The sequence below is a fragment of the Callithrix jacchus genome, chromosome 16 (assembly GCF_049354715.1).
Source record: "Callithrix jacchus isolate 240 chromosome 16, calJac240_pri, whole genome shotgun sequence".
NCBI lineage: Eukaryota > Metazoa > Chordata > Mammalia > Primates > Cebidae > Callithrix > Callithrix jacchus.
The window spans coordinates 674,986-690,092 of NC_133517.1; the positions used below are offsets into that span (position 1 = coordinate 674,986).

General features: G+C 40.7%; 1 protein-coding gene across 6 annotated transcripts in view; it reads left to right on the forward strand.

Annotated features, from left to right (window-relative positions):
- The window catches only part of TCEA1 (transcription elongation factor A1), a 58,245-nt gene that overhangs the window by 29,371 nt on the left and 13,767 nt on the right, over positions 1–15,107 (forward strand). For 3 of the 6 annotated variants that reach the window (XM_035276457.3, XM_035276455.2, XM_035276456.3), the window contains 4 exons: positions 4,070–4,157; positions 9,589–9,743; positions 11,117–11,173; positions 12,482–12,636. In XM_035276457.3, coding sequence (XP_035132348.1) covers positions 4,070–4,157; positions 9,589–9,743; positions 11,117–11,173; positions 12,482–12,636 — 455 coding nt within the window. The remainder of the gene's footprint in view (positions 1–4,069; positions 4,158–9,588; positions 9,744–11,116; positions 11,174–12,481; positions 12,637–15,107) is intronic. The other 3 variants (XM_078352450.1, XM_002758897.5, XM_017965339.4) reach the window with 1 other exon arrangement.

Consider the following 15,107-nt stretch of genomic DNA (forward strand, 5'->3'; position numbering starts at 1 on the left):
GCCATGCTTTAAAATGTTATGTGTATTTGTGTATATATCCTGCCCCTTCCCCTTCATTCCTGGTCCCCTGCCTCAAGTAGGGCTAGAAGAAACAAGTGCCTCCTGAATATGTGGACTTTAACTTTTTATTTAGACATAATAAGTGGCTCACAGAAAATTACCAAAAAAAAAAAGTAGAGAAAGGTCTCATGTACCCTTTATCTAGCTTCCTCCTATGGTAATATTACATAACTCTCATATACAGAATCTCAGCCAGGAAATTGACATTAATACAATCTACAGACCCTACTCAGATTTCATCAGTTTCTACAGGTGCTAGAGTATGTCGGGTGTGTGTGGCGGCGGGGGGGCGGGAGGGGCATGTATCCTTCTGAGCAGTTTTATCCTATGTATACATTCATGCAGTCACCACTAATGTGTATTTTTAAATATTCACTTTCATGCAAATCAAAATTTTTTTTTTTTTTGAGATGAAGTCTTGCTCTTGTTGTCCAGGCTGGAGTGCAGTAGTACGATCTCTGCTCACTGCAAACTCTGCCTCCCAGGTTCAAGTGATTATCTTGCCTCAGCCTCTCGAGTAGCTGGGATTACAGGCGCCTGCCACCACACCCAGCTAATTTTTGTATTTTTAGTAGAGACGGGGTTTCACCGTGTTGGCCAGGCTGGTCTCGAACTCCTGATGTCAGGTTATCCCTCCACCTTGGCCTCCCAAAGTGCTGGGATTAGAGGTGTGAGCCACCGTGCCCAGCGTGCAAATCAGATTTTTATCTAATTGATAATGGGCTTAAAAAAATAGAACTTGGATAAGTTATGCAGTATGCAGAAAATGACCAGATGTAATGAATGCAAAGTAGAATTGGATTTTGGTTTAAAAGTAAAATAGGAAATATATTCAAGGCAGAACTTCTCCACATTTTTAAGTTAGATCCTTGAAGCAAGTTTATTCCCCTATCCACCACCTTCCCTACCACTTTTTTTGTTTTGTGTAAAGATTGGGGTCTTGCTATGTTGCCTGGACTAATCCTCCAACTTCTGGGTTCAAGCATTCCTCCACTTCAGACTCCTGAGTAGCTGGAACTGCAGACCTCCACCACTGCCCTCCTTCGTTATTTATTTATTTATTTGAGACGGGGTCTCATTATGTTTCCCAGACTGGTCTCGGACTCTGGCTCAAGCAATCCACCTGCCTCAGCCTCCCAAAGTGTTAGGATTACAGGTGTGAGCCATCACATTTGGCCCCTCCTTTGTTTTTAATAGCATATTCTGTAATTGAGACGTGCCTGCTTTTTTTTCCTCGTGACTAGATCAGATTCTACATCTGCAGTTGGAATACTATGTAAGCATGTTACATCCTTCTCAAGGTATCATATCCAGAGTCATTGATGATAATTTTGAGAATCCAGTCAAAGCTAGATTGTATAGTGTATTGTTGTTCCTCTTGTAGCTAATAGCCATTCTGTAGGAGACACTTCGAAGATCCTGAAACTGGCTGGGCGCAGTGGCTCACGTATTTAATCCCAGCACTTTGGGAGGCCAAGGCAGGCGGATCATGAGGACAAGAGATTGAGACCATCCTGGCTAACATGGTGAAACCCCATCTCTACTAAAAATACAAAAATTAGCTGGGTGTGGTGGCGCGCGCCTGTAATCCCAGCTACTTGGGAGGCTGAGGCAGGAGAATTGCTTGAACCTGGGAGGCAGAGGTTGCAGTGAGCCGAGATTGTGCCACTGCACTCCAGCCTGGCAACAGAGGGAGACTCAGTCTCAAAAAAAAAAAAAAAAAAAAAAAAGTTTTTTTAAATTAAAATAAAAAGATCCTGAAACGATCTTATACCTTATACAGACCTTCCCCCTTCCCTCCCAATTTAGGATCCATTGATTTTTGCTCAAACTAATCTTTGTAGTGGTAGAGTGGTCATTGCAAAATTGTGATTTTTCTGACTTTTCTGCTTCAATATTTATAAAATCATCATTCTGTTATAAGAAGAACCTTCTTTTTACCCCTTAGCTATGTATCTATTAGCGTAGACTCGCAGATTCCTTTTCTGTGCAATGGATTATAATACATTACTATTAAGTTTAGTTGGCATAAATTTTGTCCCTACTATAATTTTACTTATGCTACTACTTTTTAAATGAAAATAATTTGCTTTTCCATCTTAACTATCATTTTTATTGGTTTCAGAATAATGTATTCAGTTGACTATACTATATTTTAGTTGGTCACTTGCAGCCTGTTGTTAGATTTATTATTGTTTTTAACTTTATGGCTGTTGTAACTAATGTCTTGATGGACATCTTTCTGCCTAAAGCTTTTTCTTCACATTGTTAGCTAGATTTCTACATTTACTGGTACTGCTACTAGGTAGCACGTTTTTGAATACTTAAGGTATGCCAAGCACTGACCTGTATTAGTGCATTTAATCCTCAAAACAATCAAATCCAGTAGATGCTGTTATAATCTCCATTTTATGATGAGGCATCTGAGGCACTGAGCGGTTAAATAGCTTGCACACAGTTGAATCGGTGCTGAATAGCCAAGCTGGGACTTGACTGCAGACAGTTGGAGCCCAGAGCTGGAGCACTTCTTTCCCTGCTGCCTGGGCTGTGTTGCCCACAACACCATATCAGTTAGTAGGGATGCTTTTAAGGCTGTTCATGCCTCTTACTGCTCTGCTTTCCGAAAGGACTGCACTAATTTATTGTGCCAGAGCAGTGTGTAAGATCAGTTCTACTGTCCCTTTGGCGGCATTGGATCCTTGCTGATCATATTTCATTGTTCTGTCAGTTTTCCCTTTTAAATGCTTTCCACCCTATCACTTATGGACCATTTCTAGTCCTTGCCACGTGTCATTATTAATCTTTGTTTTCAGTGTTACAGTGCTATAGCATCTTTGGGATTTGAGGCCTTCAAGGTAAATTATTGAGAATAACAAGGACAGTAAAATTATGTGAAAACAAAAGTGTATGTACACGTTTTATCAGAGGGCTTGAATTGTATTTTAGGTTTGACAAACTTCAACTTTACAGGATGAGTTCTACAGTTGTGATTTGAACCATTCTCTTATCAGTGATTCTCATCCAGATGACTATATATTCAAGTTGTCTAAGGAACTTTAAAAAATAAAGATGCTTGCACCTCGCTGCCAGAGATTAAATGGAAAACTATGTCATTGACTCAACCTATTTTATGTATATTATTGCATAATATCTAATTGCTTACCTCTAAGTCTTGAAGCTTGTGTACTCTGTATTACTTTAGCGATCATTTAAGATAGAGAAGGTGCTGGGTAGGTCTTACTATCCTGAGGTATTTTCTATGAAAGTGTTTTTTGTTTGCCATCCCAGAAATATTTATTTATATTTTGGATACCACCTTAAATTTTCTAACTTTATGAAAAATTATTAAAACAATATTGCTGTATATGCTTTATGCTTTTATTTTTATTTTATTTTACTTTATTTTGAGACAGGGTCTGGCTCCATCGCCTAGACTGGCATGCAGTGGCACAATATTGGCTCACTACAACTTCCCCCTCCCGGGCAAAAGCCATCCTCCCACCTCAGCCCCCTGAATAGCTGGGACTACAGGTGTGCACCACCATGCCTGGCTAATTTTTGTATTTTTTGTAGAGACAGCATTTTGTCATGTTACCCAGGCTGGTCTCAAACTCATAAGCTCAAGTGATCCACCTGCCTCAGCCTCCCAAAGCACAGGCCAGTACTGGTGTGAGCCAGTGTACCCGCCTGTGCTTTTATTTTTAAAGTAACAGTGCAGATATTTTCATATTCTTCCTATCTCTTCATTCCATATACTTTTCTCCCTTTAGGTTCCCATGGCATATGAATTTGTAGTTCCCACCAAGTGACGAAATTTATTTGGGAGTGTTGACTGAACTTGCATTGTGAAAAATAGTACACATGCTAATAGCTTACACAAACTTCATCCGCTTGTGGGAAAATTAGGATTTTTGTTCATGTTGTTGTGCAAATAGCCTGTTAACATGCAGTATTTCAGTTGTTTTTATTTTACAAATGCTAGCAACTTAAGAGATTTCATAATTTTCAGATGGGCCATCAACTGAGAAAGACCTTGACGAAAAGAAAAAAGAACCTGCAATTACATCGCAGAACAGCCCTGAAGCAAGAGAAGAAAGGTGCTTCTCAGTATAGCCATATTTATATTGCAAGTCATAATTTTACCTCCTCCATCAATTCCCCCATAATCTTATGTTCCCCTATTTACACTCCTTTTTTTGTTTTCTCATCAAATGGAAGTAGTAAATGTACGTAACCAAGTATTCTAAGTTTTTTGTTTTTTTTTCAGATTTCTTGAAAATTTGAGAGGTAGAAGACACTGAATAAATAAGTTATTTATATTGTACTCAACAAGTTAAATTGAATGGGATTACTGGGTTAGGCACTGAGAATTGATAATGGAGGTAGTGATTAGGGATTCAAATGGTTACTTCCTCCATTTACCACATTTCATTTTTGGATTTATTTTGGCTCTTTATCTCTCATTCTCCTTTACATGCTTTTTTAATTCCTTTCTAATTTAACGATTTGTGGCCAGGCGGTGGCTCACGCCTGTAATCCTAGCATTTTGGGGAGCTGAGGTGGGCGGATCACTTGAGGTTAGCAGTTTGAGACCAGCCTGGTGAAACCCTTTCTCTACACACACATACACACACACACAGCCAGGCATGGTGGTCTGTAGTCTCAGCTACTTGGGAGGCTGAGATAGGAGAATTGCTTGAACCCGGGAGGGTTGCAATGAGCCAAGATCACACCACTGCATTCCAGCCTGAGCAATGGAGTGAGACCTGGTTTTGAAGAAAAAAAAAAGTAGTTTGTCACAAGACCTTAAATGAAGAGTTCAAATTGTCCCTCACCTCCTGCGAAACCTTTGCATTTGTTTTTTCCTATTACATATTATGAGCTATGCAGTGTTGAACATGTTGCCATAATCGGGTATACATAGTTGTTAAATACAAATTGTTCCTCTGTTCTTGGGAATCTGGTAGGTTAACGGTCAACATTGATTTAAAGCAATGGTTCTTAAAAGTGTGGTCCTTGGTAGGGGAGGGACCCTGACAGCTTGTTAGAAATACAGATTCTTAGGCCTTGTCCTGTAACTACTAAATCAGGGATTCCGGTGTGGAGGGGCCCAGAAATCTGTTTTTTAATAAGCTTTTCAGGTGATTCAATGCACTCAAGTTATAGAACCCATGCTTTAGAGCAGCAACTTCTATTCTGTCCCTGAACTTTTGGCTGCTGTGTAAACCACTTAGAGATGTAGAGGTGTCTATGGGCTGGCCCAGTCTGGAGTGCAGTGGCACAATCTTGGCTTACTATAACCTCCACCTCCTGGGTTCAAGCAGTTCTCCTCCGTCAGCCTCCCAAGTAGCTGGGATTACAGGTGCCCACCATGCCTGGTTAATTTTTGTGTTTCTAGTGGAGATGGGGTTTTGCCATGTTGGCCAGGCTGATCTTGAACTCCTGACCTCAGGGGATCTGGCCTTCTCAGTGTCCCAGAGTGCTTGAATTATAGGCGTGAGCCACTGTGCCTGGCCTACTTTTTTTTTGTTTATTTTTCATTTTTGAGACGGAGTCTTACTGTGTCACCCAGGGTGGAGGGCAGTGGTGTGATCTTGGCTCACTGCAACCTCCGCCTTCCAAGTTCAAATGATTCTCCTGCCTCAGCCTCCTGAGTAGCTGGGATTACAGGCGCACGCCACCATACTTGACTAATTTTTGTATTTTTAGTAGAGACAGGGTTTCACCATGTTGGCCAGACTGATCTTGAACTCCCAACCACAGGTGATCCACCTGCCTCAGGCTCCTAAAGTGCTGGGATTATAGGTGTGAGACACTGAGCCCAGACCGTGTTGAGGTATTTAGAGCATTAAGGCTACTACCGATTTTAACTTTGTTTCTCAGTATTTTCCCAAAGTTGACTATGTACTCCTCATGTTAATGTTAGTATCTCATACACTGTTATTGTTTGTATTTGTGTTAACTATATTAAATATGTATATTAAACGTATTAACTGTATTAACTATATTAAAAGAGGTAAGTCAAAGGTGGGCTTAAACAACAATTGTTAATAAAATTTATGTATTTTTTTTCTAACCTGTCATACCTGTTTAGTTTCCTTAAATCTGGAATAGTTCCTCAGTCTCTCGCTGTCTTCGTTTTTATTTTTTCGAGGTGGAGTCTCGCTCTGTCACCCAGGCTAGAGTGCTGTGGTGCAGTCTTGGCTCACTGCAACCTCTGCCTCCCAGGTTCAAGTGATTCGCCTGTCTCAGCCTCCCAAGTAGCTGGGATTAGAGATGTGCATCACCACACCCAGCTAATTTTTGTACTTTTAGTAGAGACGGGGTTTCATCATGTTGCCCAGGCTGGTCTCAAACTCTTGACCTCAAGTGATGTGCCCACCTTGGCCTCTTAAAAGTGCTGGGATTACCAGCGTGAGCCACTGCGCCCAGCCTCTTGTTGTCTTTTATCAGTTTTATATATGCTTGACATTTAGGTCTAGAGCCTGTCTGCAAAAGCAAGTTACTATGTATGAAGTCTGTCAAAGTAACTACTTGGTATCTGTCTACACACACCACACATACATGCACACACACACAGAAAAGAGGATTGGAGAAATGGATCTGAGGAGTCATGTAAAGAAAGATACACGGTTAAATCTAAGTTGCTTGCAGCTAAGCAGGATTTTATGTTTTGGGTGCAAGAGTTTAAGGAGAAAGTAATGTGTTTAAATGCTTAAAGGAGGGATCAGAATGTAGGAAGTGGGACCAGCAATAGTGAAACTAGTGAGGAAAAGTTTCCCTCAGTTCATTTGGGCAGTTTCCCTTGGTTCCTGTGTAGCGTTTGGCTGCAGACTCAGAGAAGCAAAAGCATTTAATCAAAGTGTTTAAGAAGTGGGTGTTTGGCTGGGTGTGGTGGCTCACACCTATAATCTTAGCACTTTTTGGAGGCCAAGGTGGGGGGATCACTTGAGCCCAGGAGTTTGAGACCAGCCCAGGCAACATAGGGAGACCTTGTCTCTACAAATAATAATAATAATAATTAGGTGTGATGGCACATGCCTGTGGTCCCAGCTGAGAGGCTGAGGCAGGAGAATCACCTGAGCTTGGGAGCTCAAGGCTGCAGTGAGCCATGATTGTTGCCCTGCACTTCAGTCTGGGTGACAGAGTGAGATTCTGTCTCAGAAAAAAGTGGGTTTTGGGGCCTGGCATGGTGGCTTATATAGTTTAGGAGGCCAAGGCGGGATTATCATTTGAGGTCAGGAGTTTGAAAGCAGCCTGAACAACATAGAGAGACCCAAAAAGTTTTTTGGTTTTTTTTTTTGAGACAGAGTCTTGCTCTTTTACCCAAGCTGGAGTGCAGTGGCGTAGTCAAGGTTCTCTGACTGCAACCTCAACCTCTCAGACTCAAGTGAGCCTCCCACTTGAGCCTCCCAAGTAGCTAGGACCACAGGTGCATACCACCATGCTTGGCTAATTTTTAAAACTTTTTTTGTAGACCCTGTGTCTTACCATGTTGTGCAGGCTGCTCTTGAACTCCTGGGATTATAGGCATGAGCCAGCTTGCCTAGCCAAAAAATATTTTTGAAATTAGCTGGGCGTGGTGGCGTGCACCTGTGGTCCTAGTTACCCAGGAGGCTGAGGCAGGAGGATTGCTTGAGCTGTGATGGCAGCACTGCACAGCATTCTTGCTCTTCACCACTGTGAAGAGTCTTGCTCACTTGCTCAGGCTGGAGTCTTAAAAACAAAGAAATGGGTTTTTAAACATTGGTTTGCTCATTTATTTATTACTGACAGACATTATGTCACATAATGAAAATATAAAGAAAAGTTAAGTCCTAGTTTTTGCTCTTGAGAAAGTCAGTCTGATAGAGACAAAGTGTATGAAAAGTCATCATATACAAACCTGTGTGAATCAATATTTTAGGAATACAGGGGGAAATCGGAGAAGGCTTCAAAAAGGAATTGACTAAACTTAGAAGGTACTAATGACAGTCTTACCCACAGGGACCTATTTGTGAAGTCTAACAGTGGTTATGTTTTGGAGAGAAGGCAAGGGGATGTGTTCTTGCAGTATTGCAGCAAGTCACATCTATGGGTTGTGGATGATTAATCAATCTTTGAAAAGGGTTATGGCAGCTATCCTCAATGAAATAAAGCTTAATTGAAACCAGGAAGATTATGTTGAAAAGAACCCATTTTAGAGATAATCCAGCATAAGAAGCTATTCAGAAGCAATTGAAAGGATTAGGTTGACTGGAAAATTATAAAACTGCTCAAATGTTCATATTGAGGTGATGTTTCTGGGAAGAAACACACCATTTTGTAGCCTCACGACTCATCTGTACACATGATATTTGTCTCACTGAGGACCTCACTGTCTAAGCGGAACAAGGTTTTCCTTTTTCCTTTTTCTTTCCCTGAGTTGGAGCCTCGCTGTGTCACCCAGGCTGGAGTATAGTGGTGCAATCTTGGCTGACTGAAACCTCCACCTCCTGGGTTCCAGTGATTCTCCTGGCTCAGCCTTCCAAGGAGCTGGGATTATAGGTGAATGCCACCACGCTCAGCTAATTTTTGTATTTCTAGTAGAGATGGGGTTTCACCATTTTGCCTGGGCTGGATTCAAACTCTGCTGGCCTTAAATGATCCGCCCGTCTCAGCCTCCCAAAGTGCTGGGATTACAGATGTGAACCACCATGCCCAGTGAAACAGGGTTTTTCAAGCATTCTCTCTCTCTCTCTCTCTCTCTCTTTCTTGTCCCTCCCTCCCTTCCTCTCTGCCTCCCTCTCTCTCTCCCCCTGCCCTTCCTCCTCTTCCTCCCTCCCTCTCTCTGAGCTTACACTCTGCCTGTCTCTAGTTTTAGTTGAAAGCTGTCATTTTCTGGTCTCATCCCTTCCTCCCTCTTCTCATACCAAGGTCATTGCTTTTCATTTATTGTACTGAACTGTAATGGGTATTTTCTCTGTTAAAAATATTGCTTAATATTGGCCAAGCGTGGTGACTCATGCCTGTAATCCCAGCACTTTGGGAGGTCGTGGCAGGCAGATCATGAGGTCGGTAGTTGGAGACCAGCCTGGCCAACATGGTGAAACCCCGTCTCTACTAAAAATAAAAAAATTAGCCAGGTGTGGTGGAGAGTGCCTGTAATTCCAGCTACTCGGGAGGCTGAGGCAAGACAATCTCTTGAACCTGGGAGGTGGAGGTTGTAGTGAGCCAAGACCCACACCATTGCACTCCAGCCTGGGTGACAGAGCAAGACTCCGTCTCAGAAAAAAAAAAATGCTTAATATTTAAAAGGAGAATCAAAGGTAACATGTTTAGTTGGGTTTTTAAAAAGACCTGAGCCTAGTCTCTTTACTAAATTATAAAATTTTTAACTTCTTTTTAATCTGTGTGCAGATGATGTTTTTCCCCCTCACATAAAGGCCACTGAGCTACTGTGTCATTTTTTTAGGCCCCATGATAGTAATTTTGCACGATAGTAATATTGTTACTTTGAGAGGATTGTTTTTGATTTCTTTTTGGGGTGTTTGTGTGTGCGTATTTCAGTACCTCCAGCGGCAATGTGAGCAACAGAAAGGATGAGAGAAATGCTCGAGATACTTACGTGTCATCCTTTCCTCGGGCACCCAGCACTTCTGATTCTGTGCGGTTGAAGTGTAGGGAGATGCTTGCTGCAGCTCTTCGAACAGGAGGTGAGCCCAGTGCGTGTTGTTTTATTTCTCAGCCCTTTGGTCACCACCGCCAACCACTGCCATATTGCTGTTTGATGAGTGTCACCCTGTGCATAGCTACCCAGTGCTGCTTAGCTCAGGGAGAGGTTGTTGCTGATAGTGGTCTGTTAAGTGGAGGAGGAGGAGGAGGAGGACTGGGGCATTTGCTTGTTACTGTGTAATTGCAAGAAATAGATTCCTCTAATACATGGATGTTTTCCCTCATTTCATAGTAACGTACACGTTTTCCTCACAAATCTTTCGTTTCCCCACAATTTAGTCTGCAAACTATGTACCCTGATCTTATATTGAGAGTTAACAATACTGAATTATTAAATAAATAGTATGACATATAGTTTTGTATTCATACTTCCATTGTCTACTTTAAAAAGGGAGGGGGTTTGATTTATATGTGGGAGCTTAATTTGATTTGAAGGGATCCAGTCTTAACAAGTAACATTTTGGCTTTAAAGTTTTAAATACAGGAATATTTGTCATCTTATACAGATTCATCCTTTTTCTTTTCTCTTATTCTGGACCATAGCTAGTTTGACCTGTTTTTTTCCTTACTCTGCCCTTTCTACTTTGATTTCCTTACTGTCTCTCTCGCTGTCTCACTCTCTCCCCATATATATACACGTGTATGTATATATACACATGTATGTATATATGTATATATATACACATGTATGTATATATACATATACACATATATGTGTATGTATATGATTACATGTATATATGTATATATGCACACATATATGTATATATAATATAGTATATATGTACATATATATTAATATGTAACATGTACGTATATACACATATATATGCACACACATATATACACATACACATATATTCTCCTAGTTTATTTTCTTCTGTCCTTTTGAATATTTGTATAGGAGTCTGTATGTGTGACTGGCAGATTAAATTGGATGGTTTCTTTGCATTGAAGCCTGAGTAGCCGGAGACAAGACAGTTCTTTCTGTAACTTTCTCTACTCTCTTCTGGAGGAGCCAGAATTTATGGAGTTAAAGTTGCCTGCTAGATCAGTTACTCCCCATGCCTGAGGGATCAGAAGTCATCAGTGCAGGAGCACTGTGGGTATCAGGTGAAGCCCAGAAAAGGAAGTCTAGTGAGCAGTGAAGAGACCAGATTCTTTTTTTTATCTTTTTTTTTTCTTTTTTAACAGCACAGGACATGGATTAGAAGAGACCAGATTCTAACGAAACTAAACTGACTGGCTTCTTTATGTCAGGCAAATGGGGTTGAAGAAACAGAAATGCAATTTAATTACCTGGTATTAGAATTTTCTTTTAATTTGTTATAATAACTTGACAATTCTTTATGCCTGTTTTTAGATGACTACATTGCAATTGGAGCTGATGAGGAAGAATTAGGATCTCAAATTGAAGAAGATATCCTTTTTGTATATACTCGTAATTTTTTAAAGTAATTTGCTAGCTTAATGACAATTTTTCCTGCTGGTATAGAATTCAAAGTCTTCAGTTTCTATCTCGAATGTTTTGTTTTCTTGGAAAGGAGTGGGACATTTATATCATTTTATTTGTCTTGTTTTCTCTTTTTGTTATTTAAAAGTAAAGTACAGTATTGATGGCATTTCAATTTCTTCTGCCTTGTATATAGAGAATGTAATGTCTGAATTTAAGTTGTGCAGAAGGGCATAGAAAGCACACACACACGTAAATGTGAAGACTTCTCAGGACCTCAGTTCACAGTCACCTGAGCTCATTATCCCGGAGGAAGTGTGTTCATACTGAGCACTGGGAAAGGGCTCCAGGAGAGGGGTACTGTGTGTGGGTAGGGGCCCGGAACATCTAGGCAGCTGTGTAACATGGGACTGTCCTGGTTGAGGAAATTCCTGGTTGTTAGGAAGGGAGCTGTTCCAGGCTTCAGCTTTGGCAGTGGCCTCTTCTGAAGATGAAAAGAGCCTGCTGAGGTAGCTCCTGCTGAGCTAGGGGAGGAGATGAATCCCCACAGCTGTGCTGAATGGTCTCTTCTCAGAGACCCTACAGGAACTGTGTGACCAGAGAGACTTTCAGGTTCCTTAGTAGAATTCAGATTTGAGCAAGTAAAATTTGAATAAGTTCAAGCTCTTTTTAAAACATATGCTTTCTCATGTTGAGTACTTGAGTTACTTTTTGAAATGCTGTTGACTCACATGGTGCTGGCACTAAACCTTTAGGAAATAAAACATGACTAGTCCAGGTGTAGTGGCTTGTGTCCATAATCCCAGCACTGTGGGTGGCCAAGACGGGTAGATCACCTGAGGTTATGAGTTGGAGACCAGCCTGGCCAACATGGTGAAAACCTGTCTTTACTAAAAATACAAAAATTAGCCGGGCATTATGGTGGACCTGTAATCCCAGGCTGAGGCAGGAGAATTGCTTGAATCAGGGAGGTGGAGGTTGCAGTGAGCTGAGACTTCACCACAGCACTCCAGCCTAGGTGACAGAGCGAGACTCTTCCCCTCCCTGCCCCACCCCCCAAAAAACCAACTAGTTTATAGTGGAAAGGTAATATTGCTATTGTTTGCCAATTTCAGTTCAAGGAATTAGATATAGTACCTTGTTTTTAACATAGCCTAAATTGGAAACAGTTGTGAGCTGCTTGGAAATTTCAGGAATTCTTATTTTGGCAGAATGGGGGGCGGGAAATGATCTTATTTTTTATAATTTTACCTTTTTTCCTTAATGGCTTCATACCTATATATCAAGAAATAAGGAATACAGACATGAAATACAAAAATAGAGTACGAAGTAGGATATCAAATCTTAAAGATGCAAAGAATCCAAATTTAAGGAAAAACGTCCTCTGTGGGAATATTCCTCCTGACTTATTTGCTAGAATGACAGCAGAGGTGAGTATGCATGAATCTGAGGTTTCTGTAATGTGATTCCATGTTGTGAAGTGTAGAGCCTGTTATCATGTTAGAGTACTATATAAATATTGCATATGTAATAAATTTCCATTAGTTATTCTGATATATACTAGACAAATACTTAAGGTAATTGTATTTTTTATCATCAATACTTTGAGCAAACAAAGCTGCTTCCATGATTTTAGGGTGATTACATTAAATTATTGTCCAAAAATAAAAGTGTTTTACTTTTTATGAATTCTTATAGAACCAGAGTTGAATCTCTAATTGCAAGTACACTTCGTGAGTGCCAACCCTTTTTCATGGTTAAACACTATAAAATGGGTCACATCTTACTGATTATTTCTTTTATTTTTGCTCTTGTCGCCCATGCTGGGGTGCAATGGCTGTCTCAGCTTACTGCAACCTCTGCCTCCCAGGTTCAAGCGATTCTCCTTATAGGGACTTATGGAAAAAAATGAAATTCATAGCTTGCTGTTTATAGACATGGTTGTTCATAGGTAATAGCTATGTTGTATCTATAATTTCACCATTTTAGTAAACATTCAAGAGGGTGGATTTTTCTTCCATATACAAACATACCTCAGAGATATTGCAAGTTTGGAGTGGACTACAGCAATAAAGTGAATATTGCAATAAAGTGAGTCACACAAAGTTTTGACTTTTCAGTGTATATAAAAGTTATGCTTATACTATAATCTGCTGAATGCAATAGCATTATATCTAAGAAAACAGTGTACACCTTATACCTTGCTAAACAATATACGCCTTGCTAAAAATTGCTAATGATCCTCTGAGCCTTCAGCAAGTCATGCTGTTTCTGCTGGAAAAGGGCATTGCCTGTATGTTGGCAGCTGCTGACTGGTTAGGGTTATTGAAGGTAGAGGTGGCTGTGATAATTTTGTAAAATAAGACAGGGAAGTTTGCTGTACTGATGGAGCAAATATTCATGAAATATTTCTTTGTAGCTTATGATGCTGTTAGCAGCATTTGTCCACAGTAGATGTTCTTTCAGAATTGGAGTTCGTGCTATCAGATGCCACTGCTGCTTTTTCAACTAAGTTGATGTAATGTTCTAAATCCTTTGTTGTCCTTTCAACAATGTTCACAGCATTGTCACCAGAAATAGGTTCTATCTCGAGAAATCACTTTTTGCTCATCCACAAGAGGCAACTCATCTGTTTAGCTTTTATTATAAGATTGAAGCAAGTCAGTCACCTCTTCAGGCTCCACTTCTAATTTTCCTTCTCATTTTTTCACCACATCTGCAGTTACTTTCTTTTTTGGAGTAGGGGTGAGTGGGGGATGGAGTTGCGGTGTGTCGTCCAGACTGGAATGCAATGGTGTGATCTTGGCTCACTGCAACCTCCGCCTCCCAGGTTCAAGCAATTCTTCTGCTTCAGTCTCCCGAGTAGCTGGGATTACAGGCGCCTGCTACTACACCCAGCTAATTTTTGTATTTTTAGTAGAGACGGGGTTTCACCACTTTGGCCAGGTTGGTCTCGAAATCCTGACCTCAGGTGATCCATCTGCCTCAGCCTTCCAAAGTGCTGGGATTACAGGTGTTAGCCACCGTGCACCTCTGTGGTTACTTCCTCCAGTGAAGTCAAACCCCTCAAAGTCTTTTATGATAATTGGAGTCAACTTCTTTTAAACTCTTCTAAATGTTGATATTTTGACCTCTTCCCAATGAATCACTAATGTTCCTAATGGCATCTAGGATGGTGATCCTTTCCAAAAGGTTTTCAGTTTACTTTACCTAGATCTATCTGAGGAATTACTTTTCCTTGGGCAGCTACAGCCTTGCAAAATGTATTTCTGAAATAATAAAACTTGAAAGTCAGCTTAGCATGGTGGCTTATGCCTATAATCCGAGCAGTTTGGGAGGTCAAGATGGGCAGATTGCTTGAGCCCAGGAGTTGGAGACCAGCCTGGGCAACATGGTGAATTCCCATCTGTCCAAAAAGAAAAAAAAATTAGCTGGGCATGGGGGCATGTTCCTATAATCCCAGCTACTCAGGAGGCTGAGGTGGGAGGATCACTTGAGAGGTGGAGGTTTCAGTGAGCTGAGATTGCGCCTCCAATGTGGGCAGCAGAGTGAAACCCTGTCTCAAAAAAAAAGTCAGAATTAGTCTTTGATCCATGAACTGCAGAATGAATGTTGTTGTTAGCAGGCATGAAAACAACATTAATCTCCTTGTATATCTCCATCAGAGCTATTGGATGACTAGGTATATTGATGATTAGGTGCATTGTCAATGAGTAGGAATATTTTCAAAGAAATCTTTTTTCTGAGCAGTAGGCTTAGAATATTCATTAAATCGTGCTTTAAATAGATGTGCTGTCATCCAGGCTTTGTTATTTCATTTATAGAACACAGACAGAGTAGATGTAGCATAACTCTTTTAAGGGCCCTAAGATTTTCAAAATGGTAAATGAGTGTTGGCTTC